The sequence below is a fragment of the Aulonocara sp. 'chitande type north' Nkhata Bay genome, linkage group LG5 (genome assembly GCF_057382095.1).
Source record: "Aulonocara sp. 'chitande type north' Nkhata Bay isolate Kocher_YH1m ecotype deep benthic linkage group LG5, A_spYH_male_GT1.1, whole genome shotgun sequence".
In the NCBI taxonomy this organism is placed as follows: Eukaryota; Metazoa; Chordata; class Actinopteri; order Cichliformes; family Cichlidae; genus Aulonocara; species Aulonocara sp. 'chitande type north' Nkhata Bay.
The window spans coordinates 20,448,012-20,464,814 of NC_141348.1; the positions used below are offsets into that span (position 1 = coordinate 20,448,012).

General features: G+C 41.8%; 3 protein-coding genes and 1 non-coding gene across 4 annotated transcripts; 3 read left to right on the plus strand and 1 right to left on the minus strand.

Moving 5' to 3' along the window:
- The first annotated feature begins 2,692 nt into the window (after positions 1–2,692).
- On the plus strand, positions 2,693–7,976 carry gnl3 (G protein nucleolar 3). Its single transcript, XM_086291945.1, has 15 exons — positions 2,693–2,819; positions 3,017–3,075; positions 3,238–3,378; positions 3,554–3,673; positions 3,752–3,832; positions 3,913–4,048; positions 4,156–4,259; positions 4,993–5,143; positions 5,259–5,346; positions 5,531–5,708; positions 5,812–5,954; positions 6,175–6,311; positions 7,005–7,150; positions 7,379–7,445; positions 7,538–7,976. The coding sequence occupies exons 1-15, from the start codon at positions 2,807–2,809 to the stop codon at positions 7,636–7,638; spliced, it is 1,665 nt and encodes a 554-aa protein (XP_086148071.1). The 5' UTR covers positions 2,693–2,806; the 3' UTR covers positions 7,639–7,976.
- On the plus strand, positions 4,758–4,890 carry LOC147330273 (small nucleolar RNA SNORA47). The gene has a single exon (XR_015129313.1). It is a non-coding gene; the product is annotated as a small nucleolar RNA SNORA47 (small nucleolar RNA).
- A 644-nt stretch (positions 7,977–8,620) lies between the features above and the next one.
- glt8d1 (glycosyltransferase 8 domain containing 1) lies at positions 8,621–14,956 on the minus strand. The gene is made up of 9 exons (XM_086291946.1): positions 14,617–14,956; positions 14,397–14,495; positions 14,055–14,259; positions 13,842–13,959; positions 13,675–13,759; positions 13,472–13,584; positions 13,209–13,375; positions 11,185–11,297; positions 8,621–9,622 (listed from the first exon to the last, which is right to left on the minus strand). Exons 1-9 carry the CDS (start codon positions 14,630–14,632, stop codon positions 9,438–9,440), a joined length of 1,101 nt encoding a protein of 366 aa, XP_086148072.1. The 5' UTR covers positions 14,633–14,956; the 3' UTR covers positions 8,621–9,437.
- A 335-nt stretch (positions 14,957–15,291) lies between these two features.
- spcs1 (signal peptidase complex subunit 1) lies at positions 15,292–16,742 on the plus strand. The gene is made up of 4 exons (XM_086291952.1): positions 15,292–15,449; positions 16,043–16,102; positions 16,186–16,272; positions 16,457–16,742. The coding sequence occupies exons 1-4, from the start codon at positions 15,414–15,416 to the stop codon at positions 16,580–16,582; spliced, it is 309 nt and encodes a 102-aa protein (XP_086148078.1). The 5' UTR covers positions 15,292–15,413; the 3' UTR covers positions 16,583–16,742.
- The last annotated feature ends 61 nt before the right edge of the window (positions 16,743–16,803 follow it).

Sequence of the window (16,803 nt, forward strand, 5' to 3'; positions counted from 1 at the left end):
CAACTACTTTCTTCTGCCTTCTTACCCCCAGGGATTGTCTTCCAATGATTTTTGTTTTTCGTTATATTTCCTGTGCTTTGACTTGCAGTTTTGGGGTTGTTTCATTCTTATTGTGCAGAATGTTTTCAATTTCTTTTATTCGTTTCAAATTCATTGGGCTTTTTTTTAAATGTAATTCCAACACGTATCCGTTTCTGGTGATTTAAAATTTGCACTCAGGAGCCAGCAAGAATGAGAACACACAAAAATAAGGAATACAAATAATATTTGCTGTGTTATTTATTTATTTATTTATTTATTTATTTATTTATTTATTTATTTATACAAAATATCACGTGTACATAAGATTTGTTGCAAGAGTTGTTGAAGCTAGGGTGAGAAGAGAGGTGATGATCAGTGAGCATTTGAGATTGTTGATGGAGAAGCACAGAGTAAGTCATAAGGAGCTGCACTGTGCCTTTGTGGATGTAAAGAGAGAATATGACAGGGTGCCAAGAGAGGAACTGTGACACTGCAGGAGAAAGTTAGAAGTGGCAGAGAAGTATGTGTGGGTGGTGCAGGAAATGTATGAGGTATGAGGTGAAAGATGGGTTCAAGTGGAGGTGGGATTGGGTCTGAGCACCTTTTTGTTTGCAGTGGTGATGGACAGGTTGACAGATGAGGTCAGACAGGAGTGTTCGTGGACTGTGATGTTTGCAGATAACACTGTGATCTATCTGGAGGTATGCTCTGGAGAGAAAAGGAATGAGCAAGACAGGGTAGAAATGTGTGAAAGAGAAGGATGATGGGTATAGGGAAGCTGATAAGAGCAAAGGTAGTGAAAGTGGGTGAGTTAGGATACCTGGAGTCAACCATCCAAAACATTGGACAGTGCACAAGAGAGGTGAAGAAGAAAATTTAATCAGGGTGGAGTAACTGAAGACAAGTGTCAGGAGAGATTTGTGACAGAAGCATAACAGCAGGAGTGACAAGGAAGGTTTATAAGTTACTAGTTAGACCTGGTATGATATACGGCTGGAAGACAGTGTCACTGACCAAAAGAGAGGAGGCTGATCTGTAGTTGGCAGAACTGAAGATGTTGGGATTTTCTGTGGGAGTGACCCGGATGAATGAATGAGATTAGAAATAAGTACATCAGAGGGAAATCTGAGGTTGAACGCTTAGGAGACGAAGTTAGAGAACAAGACTCCTGAAAACTCAGTGACTGGATTAAACACACACACACACACACACACACACACACACACACACACACACACACACACACACACACACACACACACACACCTTCATACATCAAGCTGCTTTTTCCCACTGTCATTGTTGCACTTTTCTATTGCACTGTTGTGTCTGCACTGTCTTGTGTCTGTATTGTTCTGTTCTGTCTGGTTTCATTGTGTTTAGTTTTGGGGGGTTTTGTTATTTTTGCACAATCGCACTTTATGTAGTCCTGTGTTGATTGTCTGTTATATGTTATATGTAGCACCATGGTCTTGGAGGAACATTGTCTCGCTACACTGTGTACTGTACCGCTGCACGTGGTTGAAATGACAGTATGCCACTTGACTTGACTTGACTTGACTTGACTACAAGCCCATTATCATCAATGGAGCTCCAGTGGAGAGGGTGCAGTCCTTCAAGTATCTTGGTGTCCACATCTCCTCAGACCTGACATGGGCTGCCCACATTCAGGTCCAGACCAAAAAGGCTAGGCAGCGCCTGTATCACCTACAACAACTGAGGAAGTTCAGGGTCTCTCCAAAGATCCTCAGGATTTTCTATACAGGCGCTGTGGAGAGCATCCTCACACAGAACATGACATCGTGGTTTGGGAACAGCTGTGTGAAGGACCAAAAAGCTCTCCAGAGAGTGATCCGTACAGCAGAACGCTGCTGCAGGATTGCTCTCCCCCCGCTTCAGGACACCTACACCAGGAGATGCCGGACTAGAGCAGCGCAGATACTGAAGGACCCGTCCCATCCTGGCAACAAACTGTTCCAACTTCTGCAATCTGGTAGAAGGTTCCGCATCTTCCGGGCAAGGACAGAGAGACTCAAGAGGAGCTTCTATCCCCAAGCCATCCGTGCCCTAAACACACACACCCGCCCTCTCACATCATCTATAATTGACTGAGTCAGGACTCTTCCAGACACTAAACCAAGGCACAATGTACATTTCAATTCCTTTAATTTTAAATATGTTTATATTGTCTATCCTGTAAAATAGTCAGATGTCTATTCATATTAATGTACAGAATTCACCTGCTTGCTGCTACTACTGCACATTCACCCAATGTATATACTGTATGTATATATATATATATATATAATGTTTTTCCTCTACACCCCCCCCCCCCCCCCAATTTTTTTTGCACATGTCGAGGAGCGTGTCAGGCTACATTTCACTGTGTGTTATACTTGTATAACTATGCATGTGACAAATAAAGAACCTTGAACCTTGAACCTTGAAGACTGAGATATTTGACTACGTGTAGAGGGGGGAAGGTGGATACACTGGACACAAGATGTTGAATATGCAGCTGCCACAGAGGAGGAAAAAAGGAAGCCCACAGAGGAGATTCATGGACGTAATGAAGAAGGACACGGTTGGAGCTACAGAGGATGAGGCTGAGGCAGATGATCCGCTGTGGCGAAAGAAGAACAAGATTGTAACTAAACCCTCCTGACCAGCAGGTGGCGAAATCCCAACCACACGCTGAAAGAACCGGAAGTGACATGACATCAAACTTCTCCGTCTCCCACGTGTGAGAGCATTTCAGTCACATTGGTAGGTCTGCGGCTCCATCATGAAACGACCAAGTAAGTAAATAACGTTGTTACAATAATACTTCATTATGAATAAAGTGGAATAATTATACAGAGCTTTACTGGTCTGTTAATCACGCGGTTAACGAGCTAGCGGCTGTCATTGGTGGCCGGTAAACCTGTTCAGTCTGCTTTAGCGCGGCTTCCAGCTAACAACCACTAACTGTTTTATTCTTTTCTGTCGTCTTCAGAGTTAAAGAAGGCAAGCAAGCGGCTCTCATGTGCCAAACGTTATAAAATACAGAAGAAGGTAAGCGCCTTAACTTTGACACTAACTTCTAGCAGGACGTTTGAGTAAATGTTTCCCACAGGAGGCCCATGTGGACCAGACTCTTTTTTTTTTTTTTTTTTTTTTCAAACGGATTTTTGTGTCCCCATGTAACTGAGTGACCCAGTCTTGTCGTGTATTTAGGTCCGGGAGCACAACAGAAAGCTAAGGAAAGAGGCAAAGAAGAAAGGAGTGAGCAAACGAGTGAAGAAGGATATCGGAGTGCCCAACAGTGCTCCTTTCAAAGAGGAGATCCTCAGAGAGGCAGAACAGAGGAGGCTACAGGTTAGCAGTCAAATGGCTTTTCTTGCGCACATCATCACGGGAGCATGTTGAAGGTTAATGCACAGTCCCGATCTAACCATGAAAAAGTCTGTGCTTTGATCATCATGACATTCATGTGCAGTATGTCTCTTGTGTTGGTAAAGTGTAAGAGTCTTTCAATGAATCTGTCTCATAGGTCGAGGAAGAAAAAGAAAAGAGGAGGCAAGCTAAAAAGGAGCAGCGAGCTGAGAAGAGGAAGAAAGAGAAGGAGGCTGCGAGTAAAGCAGCAGAACCCACGGCGAAGAAGGCTCGCAAGGTAAAAAGGCCATCGCTAAGACCTTATGTGTATTCAACTTTTAAGCTCTTCTCTGCTGACCTTGTCTTGTTTAAATAGGATGACAATGGAACTCAGTCAGAGAAAAAGCCTGCCCCAGACAGGAGCTCAAAACACTTCCTTTGTGCTGAATTAAACAAGGTAAAGCTACCTGCTCCCAGGTGTGGTCTAACCCTGGAGAATAATAGCTCTTAACGCTCAAGGGATCTCCTCTGTTTCAGGTAATCGATGCATCCGATGTAGTAATAGAAGTCCTCGACGCTCGTGATCCACTGGGGTGCAGGTGTCCACAGCTCGAGGAGGCTGTGCTGCAGAGAGGAGGCACCAAGAAATTACTTTTGGTTTTAAACAAAATAGGTAAATTGACTTGGGATCCTGCCTCATGTTTCACGTACAGTTTAAACCCTGATGTGTTTGCGTGAATTTCATTGGATTAAACTGGTTTTTGGCTTTGTCTGTTGCAGACCTGGTGCCAAAAGAGACCGTGGAAAGGTGGATCCAGTGTTTGCAGCAGGAGTTTCCTGCTGTGGCATTTAAAGCATCGACACAGCTGCGGGATGGAGTTGTGGTAGGTGGTGCATTTTACTCTCCACACTTTAAAAACATGAAGACTTTGCCATTCAGATTTTGCCACAACAGCCAGTAGTTCCGTAAGTTTGATTTATTTAGTTATTTTTACGCTGGATGCGTGGCACAACCCCAAGTAGATTTGTGTCTCCGCCTGGGATTGAAAAAGAGTCAATTCACCTGAGATTTTGCACAGTGAGATTTTGCTAAAATGATTTTCTTGCCATCACCCAACATCATAACTAAAAAGCGAAAGGGAGACTGATCACATCTCATGTTTGGTCAATACTGAACTGGTGACAGCTCCAACTTTCTGCTTTGAAAGCAGTCCACCGTCTGTTTAGATCACAGATGCAGTTTATTCATTTTCACGAGTTGTCTGTCATAGAGGGCTGAAATAACGAGCGTGTTTTAAAACTGTTATTCAACAGTGGCTAGTGTGAGTTCTGTGGTTACTAAGAAATGTTAGAAATTAGGGTTGTTGTTTTTTTTAATGATGTGGAGGACTGAGAAGGTTGGACAGCTTCTTCTGTGCTGTTATAACTGGTTATAGCCTCCAAGAGTAGTAAACAAACCACATGATTAATTCAGCCTGTTCTACGCAGAGCTGAGATGTGTTTGTGGATCATTTTTAAAAATCTCTATGCATGCAGACACGAGGTATCCATTTTTACAAAAGAGCAATCCTCAGCCACTTTAACTGTTCATGATATCTCTGTTTCGCTCTTCATTAGAAAGCCAAAAAGCGCAGGATAGTGGCCTCTAATGAAGTGCTGGACAGATCCAGAGGAGCAGCCTGCTTTGGAAACTGTTGTCTTGCAGAGTTGCTCATAAGCTACGCTGATAAAACGCAGAGTGAAGGTTCACTCCGAGTCGGCGTAGTCGGTAAGTTTTTCTTCTTTTTTTTTTTTTTTTTGCCATCAATGTCCTTGATGGGTGTTTCATTCACTGTCAATTGTTCAGGGTACTGAATCTTTTGCACACTTGCTTTTACCTTCAGGTTTTCCTAATGTTGGGAAGAGCAGCATCATCAACAGTATAAAGGGGTCCCTAGCATGCAATGTTGGCATCAAGAGAGGCACCACCAAGTAAGTGGCAATCTTTAAAAATCCAGTCTCTAAGTAGAACTCTTCTGTATCACTGCTTGCAATTGTTCTGTTTAGTTTGCTTTAAAAGTTGTAATTTAAGTGAATATTGGTGGTGAATACGTTTTTCTGACCCTCTCGCTTGTTTTGCATCATCATTTTTTTTTTCCTCTCTACAATTCACCAGAATGATGCAAGAGGTGCACATCGCAAAGAATGTGAAGCTAATAGACAGCCCAGGAGTTGTGGCATCGCCATCCAACCCTCCGGCCTCGATGGCTCTGAGGAGCCTGCAGGTGGAGGAAGGCGGTGAGAGTGTGCTGGAGGCTGTCAGGAATCTGCTTAAGCAGTGTGATAAGACCCAGGTACGAAGAGTTTCTCTCACAGGAGGTGTTAACATTACAAATTTGGTCGCTGCTGTAAATTACAGTTTTAATAAATTAAGGTTATTTGTTCTGATTGTTCCAGATCATGCTTCAGTATAACATCCCAGACTTCAGAAATTCTCTGGAGTTTCTGACCCTTTTCGCCAAAAAGCGTGGTTATTTGCAGAAGGGCGGCGTTCCCAACACAGAGCAGGCGGCCACCACGTTTCTTGCAGATTGGACAGGGTGAGTGTGCGCACTTTTATACTGTCTTGGGAAGGTGGGCAGCTGCAGTGCATGACTGGAAATGAGGACAAAATGCACTTCTGGAGTTCATCATGAAGACTTCTAATCCAACTCTGATCCAGATACTGTGCTGTACTGAGCTGTAAATATGCTGCTTGGCAAACTGCTTAGTGCTTTTGAATTAAAAAAAATCCTGCTCTCTGGCTTGATGTCTCCTCAGAGCCAAACTGAGCTACCACTGTAAGGCACCAGAAAACCACAGCCTTCCTGCCTACCTGTCTGATGCCGTGGTCACTGAGATGCAGAATGGCTGGAATCTAAACAAAATAAAAACGGGAAACAAGGAAACTCTGAAAGGTATTAATGTGAAATTTTGTGAAGTTTTTTTTTTGGGGGGGGGGGGGGGGGGTGAGTGTCATTGTGTAATGTAAGGCAAACACAGTACACTATTACAGAGGTAAATGGTTCCCGGCCACTTTATTAGTTACACCTGGTTAGTTACTGGGTTAGAGCCCCTGTTGCCTTCAGAAGTGCCTTAATTACTGGTGGCATAGATTCAGTGAAGTGCTGGAAATATTCCTCTGGTTTTGGTCGATACTGAAATCCCAAAAGATTTCAGAGGAAGCAGGTTTCAGCTGATTTTTGAGTTTTGTGACATGGTCCGTTATACTGCTGGAAAAGGACATTGTCAGCAACATTAAACATAATAAATAATAAGCAAATGATGCTCAAATGGTTTTAAGAGGTCCAAAATGTGAAATGGACCAATCCATCTGACACAACTATCATGCACATTTAGAGTCATAAAATCACCTTCCTTTCCCATCTCATGCTTGTTTTGAAATTCAGGGATTGGTTGATAGAGGTCTAGAAATAAAAGTTGAGAGTGCAGGAAGTAGTTACGGTTAATATTAATGTTCTATTCGTGTGAGGTGTAAAGAATTGCAGTTTGGCCTTTTGAGGCCTCAAGTGGGCTTTTCAGGTCAGCACTTGTGAATGTATTACAGTGTTTTCATTTTTTAATCTTGTTGAAAACATTCCCTTTTGCAGCTGTTAGATTTCCAAACCAGGCCAGCAGTATAGGATTCACCTCTAAAGGGCCGACTTCAGGTTTGCTGAGTGTCGCCGACATCCCTGAAGGAAAGCCTGGAGCTGCAGCCACAGAAGAAGCAGAGCAGAACGAAGAAAGCAGCGAGGTAATTACAGATGGGAAACCTGTCAAACAATAGAGCTGCTTAAAATGTTAATGATGGTCCACTCTTCTGGAAATGAGGACAAAAATGCAAGTCTTGAATTGTTCATGAAGACTTCTAATCCAACTCTGATCCTGATGACTGGAACCCTTTTTTTTCTCTTAATAAAACACACTGTATATTTTTGAGCTTGTTGAGTTTAAATAACTGAACCATCCGCTCTTCTTACAGACTGAAACCACGGAGGACTCGAATAAAAAGGAGAAAGCTGAGAAACTACAGAAAAAGACAATCAAAAGTAAATGTTTTTAAAAAGATTGCTTTCATTTGTCACTAGAATATTGGTCCCATCAAGGCAGCTACTTAACATCTCCTGCTTTCTCGTTGCAGGAAAAAAAGGAAACGTGCGTTTTCAGTCTGTCCCCATTGACATCAGCCTCTCAACAGCTATCACAGACGACGCCTATGACTTCAACACTGATTTTAAATGATTGAGCGGGTGCCTGCAGCCTGGTGGACATTCAGACTTTGGATTCAGCAGAATGCATGAAAATGATGATATACAGTCACTTGGGTGCCTTCACTTGTCCTGCTAGTGGACTGATTTCAGAGTACAGCTGGGTTGAACCCAGCTTACTGTGGGATTAATCTGAAAGTTTTCAACTGATAAATCAGTCGGTTTGTTTTTCTTGGAATGACCACCAACCAAGAGATGGACTTTATTGCATAGCATGCATCTGTATATATCTGATTCTTTACAAGATCTTTGTAATATCTTGTATTGCAGTGTAAATAGACATCGTACTACCAAGGTAATAAACCTGAAAAGAAACAATCTGTTGCCTTCTGCTGTGTGGAGTTTTTTGTTTTTTTAGATCAGTACATTTCAATATGAAAACCCTCTTTAATTCAGTTTTATTTATATCTACAGAGCCTACAGTAATACCAGAGAAAACCTGAACAATCGGACAACCCCCTATGAGCAAACATTTGGTGATAAAAACTAACTTTTCTAAACTCCCTTTTAACAGGATGAACCCTCCAGAACCAGGTTCAGGGAGGGACATCCATCTGACACAACCCACTGGGAAACATCTTAGCCTAATTTTAAAGGTATTAACTACAGTGTCTTTGTTTTGTTATTGTCCATCCCTATTAGGAAAATGAGAGCTAGCACATGTAGAGGTGACCAAAGATACCAGCATCTTCACTGTACACAACAAAAGCAACGGTATGATCACAAAAGACTGGACTTTCCAAATATTTATCAACTTTCTGCAAATCCCTCAGACATGTTTGAAAAGTGTAGCAATTTCTGATTCATAAATGGCGACTGCTATTTTTGGGAAATCAAATCAAATTCTGGATTTAAGCCTGATATTTGGCACACTGTCACAAAAGGTACCGAATTCTGAAGAAGATGCAATTGTAAAAAGATTTAGCAGATATTGGACAAAAAAAGAATCACGAGAGTTTAATAAACATGTAACCTTTATTTGATATACAAAAAAAAGACATTTACACCAGTAAGGGAACTTTAAACAGGTAGTAGGAAAATGCTGATAATGAAGCACTAAAGTAGGAGATGTTCGTGCAAAGCTGTTCTGTTCCTGCAGAGGTGCAGTGATCTTAGTGGTTCGTGTAAAAAAAAAAAACAATGTTTTTTTTTTTGTTTTTTGTTAAATATGAAAGCGGGACAGGTAGTGTTTATTATGGTAAAGTAACATGCACCATTAGTTTGACTGCAGTTAACCTGTAGAGGATTTATACAAGACTTAAAAATATAGTTTTCCACAGGAAGTACTGCACTGAGGTACTGACATGAGGAATTTGCATGGCTAATGATTATAATTCAAACTTAGCTGATCAGAAAGAAGCAGGAATAAGCTGTGGCTGTGACTCACTCTAACGACAGCTCAGATAATTGAGTCATTTAATATGCACATTAAGTAAATAAATCCTTATTTAGCTGCTAAACACACCTACTTAAAAGCCATTTACTTTGACAAGGATGGTTTATGCTCAGCTGAGTGGGAGTAAAACAGTATTTGAAATGGTCTACTTTTAGTTTAACAAAATATTTCTAAAAAAATGCAATTCAAAGCTATCAACAATATACTCTGGATATAGAAAAAAAAATCTCTGTTCATTGGAAGATGAGAATAGGCAGGTCCACATTCGGAGGACGATGGAACTAAAACACATGACATTTGCATAGTTCCTGAGATATGAAGAAGTTTTCCTGCTGCTACGAACCCGATCTGAAGGTTCAAGGAGCCCATTTTTCAGTCTAGCTGTCCCCCGTGTGTCTTCGCACAGGGTGAAATTTTCCTGTGGGGTCGGGAATGAACCACTTGTCCCACACATCAGTAAAGGAGGATCCTCGCCCCCAGGGCTTATAGTGTCCGTTCCAATGCAGGAGTTTGGCAGCTTTCACAAACTGGGAAGAATAGCGGCTTCCAGCACCTGTTACACCTGAAAAATGAACAGAATTGTTTCTTTTATTTAGCATATTTAACACTGAAAGCACAAAATATAATCCGTTATTGTATGAAGAGAAACATATTTTTTTATCACCAAAACAGGACCATCCTGTATGATCATCAAACATGTGATCTGAATACTTTTATCTTTCACAGAGTTTTTGCACAATTAAAAGTCACTTAATGACATCAAAAGGCTGCTGTAGGACTAGTCTGACACTGACAATTTGCCTCTTTGCAGAGACATTTGACCACACTGGCATGTATTAGTTAGAAGTGAAGACAATGCTAGGAGGTGGCTGTTTTAAGTCAGTTACAGCAAAATGCTCAGACTAATGAACAGCCTGCCATATATCTATCTGGATTGTTTTGGTGTGATTTCCACCATTTTAAAAATATTAGATGTAGAAATCGCTGCCTTTTTCTTGAACATAATGGAAGTATCTTATTATGTGGTGGTGAACATGGAAAAACAAAACTAAATTCATGCTTTCTTCTGAAGAGCGAAACAGTTGATGGGTGAAGTCAGATAAAAGAGTAAAAGAATAGTTCTTACATTTAAGTGATCACAATATTTTTTGTTCTTTTAAGAAAGCATGTCGTAATTTGTGAAGAGACGCGTCGCTACTGACTTTCATTACGGCACTGTAAGCTCCACAAGGTGCCATTTAGATCCATTATATTCTAAAGAAGGCAGAGAAATCTACAACTTGGCACCATGAAAAAAATTACCTATTTAAATGATTTACCCCCAAGTAATTTACATAGTATTCATCTGGCCTTATAGACCACATAAATAATTAGATTCTGAGGCTAAATGTGTCTTTAAAAGCTTGTCAAGCAGCCTGGTCTTGTGGATGTATCTGATATCTCCACGTTGGACTTGTTCTTGAATCAGCAGCATTAACGTTTGTCAAAGTTCAACACTGCAAGTGAACAAGAACACTGTTGTGATGTCATAGTTTTTTAACATGGAAAAAATAAACCTGCTGATGTCCACTCAGGAAAAAAAGTTTTTTAAAAAACGTTTGGAGTTAGATTTGAGGGTTAGAACGTGAACATGGTTAAGGTTAGGGTAACGAGCTATACAGGGAGTGCAGAATTATTAGGCAAATGAGTATTTTGTTCACATCATCCTCTTCATGCATGTTGTCTTACTCCAAGCTGTATAGGCTCGAAAGCCTACTACCAATTAAGCATATTAGGTGATGTGCATCGCTGTAATGAGAAGGGGTGTGGTCTAATGACATCAACACCCTATATCAGGTGTGCATAATTATTAGGCAACGTCCTTTCCTTTGGCAAAATGGGTCAAAAGAAGGACTTGACAGGCTCAGAAAAGTCAAAAATAGTGAGATATCTTGCAGAGGGATGCAGCAGTCTCAAAATTGCAAAGCTTCTGAAGCGTGATCATCGAACAATCAAGCGTTTCATTCAAAATAGTCAACAGGGTTGCAAGAAGCGTGTGGAAAAACCAAGGCGCAAAATAACTGCCCATGAACTGAGAAAAGTCAAGCGTGCAATTTTTAAAATTAGAAATCAGCCAGAACTTACCAAGGTGTCTCACGTGCCACATGGGGTCAATGCTAGAGTGGCGTTTGTAAAAAACAATGAGGAGTGGAGGAGTGGTAACGCTATCTGCGAGGGTTTTACCGTATAGATCCTCCCTGAGAAAAGGAAAACATCACGGTTTTAAAACAAAGAAAGAGATTCACTGGATTAAATTTCAAGGTACATGTACAATGACAACAAAGGTCTATTCTATTCTAAATTCATGTTTTGTAACTAACAGTAGGATTTTTTTCCTTTGTTTGAAGTCCATTCATTATTGCGCCAGTTATTGGCAGAGGAGCTGAATATCTTCTTTGCCCGCTTTGAGACCAGGGTACCGGAGGTATTGGAGCCACAGCAGCAACATGCCACCCATAGCAGCACCACCCTCACCCTGGAAGAGCACGAGGTGAGGCGCATGCTGCAGGCTGTTAACCCGAGGAAGGCGGCGGGTCCTGATGGTGTGCCAGGTCGAATATTGAGGGATTGTGCAGGACAGCTGGCTGGGATCTTCACCAGGATTTTCAACAAATCCCTCGCACAGGCGACTGTCCCACTCTGCCTGAAGTCCTCCACCATAGTCCCCTTGCCTAAGAAGCCCCACATCACCGGCCTGAATGACTACAGACCGGTGGCACTCACCCCAGTGGTAATGAAATGCTTTGAGAAGCTGGTCCGCAGACACATCACAGCAGCCCTGCCCCGCAGCCTGGATCCACGCCAGTTTGCCTACAGAGCAAACCGATCCACGGAAGACGCTGTAGCCACAGCACTCCATGCTGCATTAACTCACCTGGAAGAGCATGGTAGCTATGTGCGGATGCTCTTCGTGGATTACTGCTCAGCTTTTAACACCATCCTTCCACACAAACTGGTGGCCAAGCTACAAGACCTGGGGCTTCCATACAGCACCTGCATGTGGATCAATAGCTTCCTCTCGGGCCGTAGACAGAGAGTCAGAGTTGGCCATCACACATCCTCAGCCCTGAGTCTCAGCACTGGCTCACCCCAGGGCTGTGTGCTCAGTCCACTGCTCTACTCTCTCTACACACACGACTGCACTCCTCGCCACCACAGCAACATCTTTGTGAAATTTGCAGATGACACCACAGTGGTGGGGCTCATTTCCAAGGGAGACGAGTCTACGTACAGAGACGAGGTGGAGCAGCTGACGTCATGGTGTAAGGCCAATAACCTCCTCCTCAACACTTCAAAAACCAAAGAACTCATAATAGACTTCAGAAGGAAAAAGGCAGAGATCCAACCACTATTCATAAATGGGGACTGTGTAGAAAGGGTGGCAAGCTTCCGCTTCCTGGGAGTCAATATAGAGGAGAACCTTTCCTGGAGTGTGAACACCTCCGAGCTGCTGAAAAAGGCCCAACAGAGACTGTACTTCCTGAGAATTCTCAGGAGGAATAACATCACACAGAGACTGCTGGTGTCCTTCTACAGAGCCACCATTGAGAGTGTTCTAACTTACTGCATATGCATCTGGTACACTAGCTGCACAGGGGCTCAGAGGAAAGCACTCCAAGGGATCATTAACACCGCCCAAAAGATCACTGGCTGCCCTCTCCCCACACTGGAAGTTCTACACAACGCCCACTGTTTTAAAAAGGCCCAAAACATCATAAAAGACACCTCACATCCTGGCCACTCCCTGTTCGAACTGTTGCCCTCAGGCAGACGGTACAGGGCAATCAGAGCAAGGACTAATAGACTCAAACACAGCTGTTATCCAACTGCAATAACACATCTGAATACTACAAAAAAATGTCCATCACGCCACTCTTGTGTTAATCTATGCACGGTCTGAAGCATGTGTGTGGGAATGTATGTGAATGTTTTACTGTTATATCTTATTAGTATTTTAAGTATTCTATCTATTTTATTTATTGAATTTTATTGTTTTATTTATATTTTGATATTGCTAGGGATGATGCAATGATCGGGGACCATTCTTAATTTCGTTGTTCTCATGACAATGACAATAAAGTTTCTGATTCTGATTCTGAGTCACTTACTGTGTGTTGAGCTCCATCCAGTGCTCCAGCTGCTGGGTGATGTTTTGGTTCTTCCATTCAGTCAAGTTGGCAATGAAGACCCCGGGATTGAAAGAGCAAGTGTTGGCTCTCATCCCCAGCTTCTTGATAGCTTCTTTCTTGAAATCCAAGAAGCCAATGTAATTATTCTGTTAACAGAGATTTTTCATCTAATTAAGCATCACAGTGTATGATATTCTTAACTTTTTGTTTTACTCTGAAAAGCTCTTGTGGGTCATGCCCACCTGATTTCCCGCACCACGAACAATGCCTTTGGCAGATGCCGAGTCACAGTCATCAGAGAAGGCTGCGGCATGTCCTGGTTTGAGGTTGGTTTCATAGAGCTCCTGAATGTCACCTGAGAGCCAACAGAAAAGAATTTACTGATCTAAAAAAAAAAAAAAAAAAAGGGGGCCTCATTTCATAACCATTTCTGGAGACTTCTCACCTTGTACAATGACATCATCGTCCAAATAGATAGCTTTCTCTGCTTCGGGAATGTAAGCAGGAAGATAAAACCTGGCAAAGGTCAGCTGAAAAAAAATACAGTTAAAACAAGTTTTAGCTAGTGGGGAAGGCATGCAAACAACATGTGTATGCCTGTAGTTGTCTTACTAGTTTTGCAGCCTCCGGGGTCTGAGGATCCTTAGATATCTTCCCATTAAGTAACTCAGGCTTAAAAATTACTATCTTATATTTGACACTGTTTAGTCTAGTATTACTCAGCCATGCTCTGTAAAATAAAGAAAAGGACAGGTCAAATATGACCAAGTTCACAAACTCCCACCTTTCCGCACCTAAGGAGAGAGACGTGCTGAAATATCTTACTTTAAGTGAGCGACGGTTTCATTCAAGGTCACGATGTTGAAGACAACATTGGCTTTGCTGTTCCTGTACACACTGTTCATGGCAGCAACAACAGCACCAAGTCTGTCCTCAGCAGCGGTGATGAGAACAGGAATCTCCTCACCCGTCCTTGCCGAATTCAAGTCTGGAGACAGTTCAGACTCAAAGGGAAGAATCAGCCCTTCATCTGCACATAAAGGCACATTTAAAAATGCATTACATCAACTTTTTGTATGGCTTTACTTAAATTCACCTAACTGCTCCACGCAAGAGTGTGTGCCCCACACTACAGTGAAGACTCGAACACAGAGATAATGACCATACCTGGCTTTTCTGTGTGCAAAAAGTCACTGAGATTGAGGAGATTTCGCTGGACTATGATGAGGAAGGCAACAGCCAGCAGCACAAGAATGATCACGTTAACTGAAAGACACAGTAAGTATATAGTCCTCTCATTATTACTCTGCAAGTTTTCTATTTCTGCTTTTCACACACTCTGCAGAACTAGTTACAGCTAAGCTGCAAATGATTCAAACTGACCTACCTCTCCTCAGTCCCATAGTAATGATCTCATCCGTCCCTCCAGCACGTGAAAGGAAAAGAAAACAAACCAAATAATAAAAAGGTTAAAACATAAACATCAGAGGTGGTTTGCGCGCAGAAGGCGCAGGATCATCTGGCAGTTAATGAGGACTGCTGCTGTACCGCTGCGTGGCAGAAACCTCATAAACACGAGAAACCACCCGCAAACTAGCGGACATTAGCGTTGGCTTTTAGTACGTTAAAACAAACAAAAGTTTTTCAATTTTTGCAGAGTTTTAAGAAGAATTCACTTTGAAACCAAACTGCCAACTCAACATCATCAAATCCGCCCCATCCACACGCCTTCGCGTAGTAAGAGGTGTCTCTGATGTGCCTGACTGAAAAAACTACATCTTGTCGCGTTTTACTAACACAAACGTGTCATAAGCTACGTGTGTGTGTGTGTGTATATATATATATATATGTATATATATATATATATATATATATATATATATATATATATATATATATATATATATATATATATATATATATATATATATATCTAAAATAATGGAGCCACATATTTTGACTGGCACTTGTGTGGCCAATCATACTAAACCCAAATTTGACTGTACCACGTACGGCTTCGTCCAATCCGTATGCGTTGTAGATCTTTGCGCTTGCGCGGTTTCCTCCGCTGTAATTGGGTCCTTTTCGTTTTCAGACGTATCTTTTTGAAACCGGAAATTCAGTTCCTTCGATTTGTTCTCGCTAATTCTTTCAATTTTATGGTAGCTTATTTCATTTGGAAACATGCTGCCTATATTCAAGTCTATCCCCACGCATATGGTAAGCGGTAATTGGGTTATTTGATCAGAAACTGCACGGTCAGGCTCGCACTGACTTTCGTGCATGCTGTGCTATTGAGCTAAAGTTAACCTGTCTAACGGTAGCTGGCCGATGTGTCTGTGGCTACGCAGGTAACAGCTGTTATATGATTTATCCCCTAAACCTAAAATCGTGAAGAAGATCATTCTTCCTAATTAAGAAGATTTAAAAGATAGGTTTACCATATGACTCAGCAGCTATTAGTTGGTTATTGATATTGCAAATGCATTGTCTTACCTAAAGAAGCTTGATGTGTGTGCTCGGACCCATAAGACAAACTCATTACTACAGTGCAACCTTCAGTCAGGAATTGAAGGGTCTTGGTGTTATATTCATCTGCACACTTTACACTGAGAAAAAGCTGTTTTAATGACGACATTGGTACTTGTTTCTGTTATTGCTTGTGTGTGTGTGTGTGTGTGTGTGTGTGGGGGGGGGGGGGGGGTTAAGTAGCATAGGAGGGCTTAAGCAATCATGGTGTACATCCTTTTCACGTATAATAATAAGAGATTCATTGACACACACTCCTCCCTCCCCAAACAACTGTTTTCCAGGATTATAAAGGTCAGAAGCTGGCAGAACAGATTTTCCAGGGAATAATACTCATCTCAGCGGTAACTAACCAAAATTTCACACAATCTTTTTTTTTAATTTTTACTTGAAGTTAGATTTTAAGATATTTGTGTAATTGTTGCAGGCGATTGGATTTGTGTACGGTCTGATCATTGAACAGTTCGGGTGGACAGTGTACATTGTCTTGGCTGGTTTTGCTGTCTCCTGTGTGGTAAGTTTGCCATGATAGATACATTGTGCACCTGTTACATGTTTCTGTCCTTGCTCTCCTTTCAGCCTGAGAGGAAAACATGTCAGAATTAGACACATTGTTGTTTTCGCTTGTTTTTTCACACCTGTCCAGCCCTTTAACAACATCCATCATAACTTAATTTTGGGTCTGTTCTTTGCTTTAGTTGACCTTGCCTCCATGGCCTATGTTCAGAAGGAATCCTCTGTCCTGGCAGCCGGCTTTACCAGAGAGCACTGCAGAGCCCAGCCAAAAACCTCAGGAAAGCACCAAAAAGAAGAAGCACAAATAACTCGCAGGCACCCCGTATCTGCCTGTTAATACATCTTTTTATATTGGATGTTGTACTGAAGTCTTGCAATTCACATTTGAAGCATTTAGTAAGAACCCTTTGTTACAGTGTTACCCAGCAATGAAACCTGTGTTTCACATAATAAACACCTGATACAGTCCATGTTTTTTTTTTAAATTATGTTTATGTTTGGGAATGCTGAGAATGCACATGCAGTCATC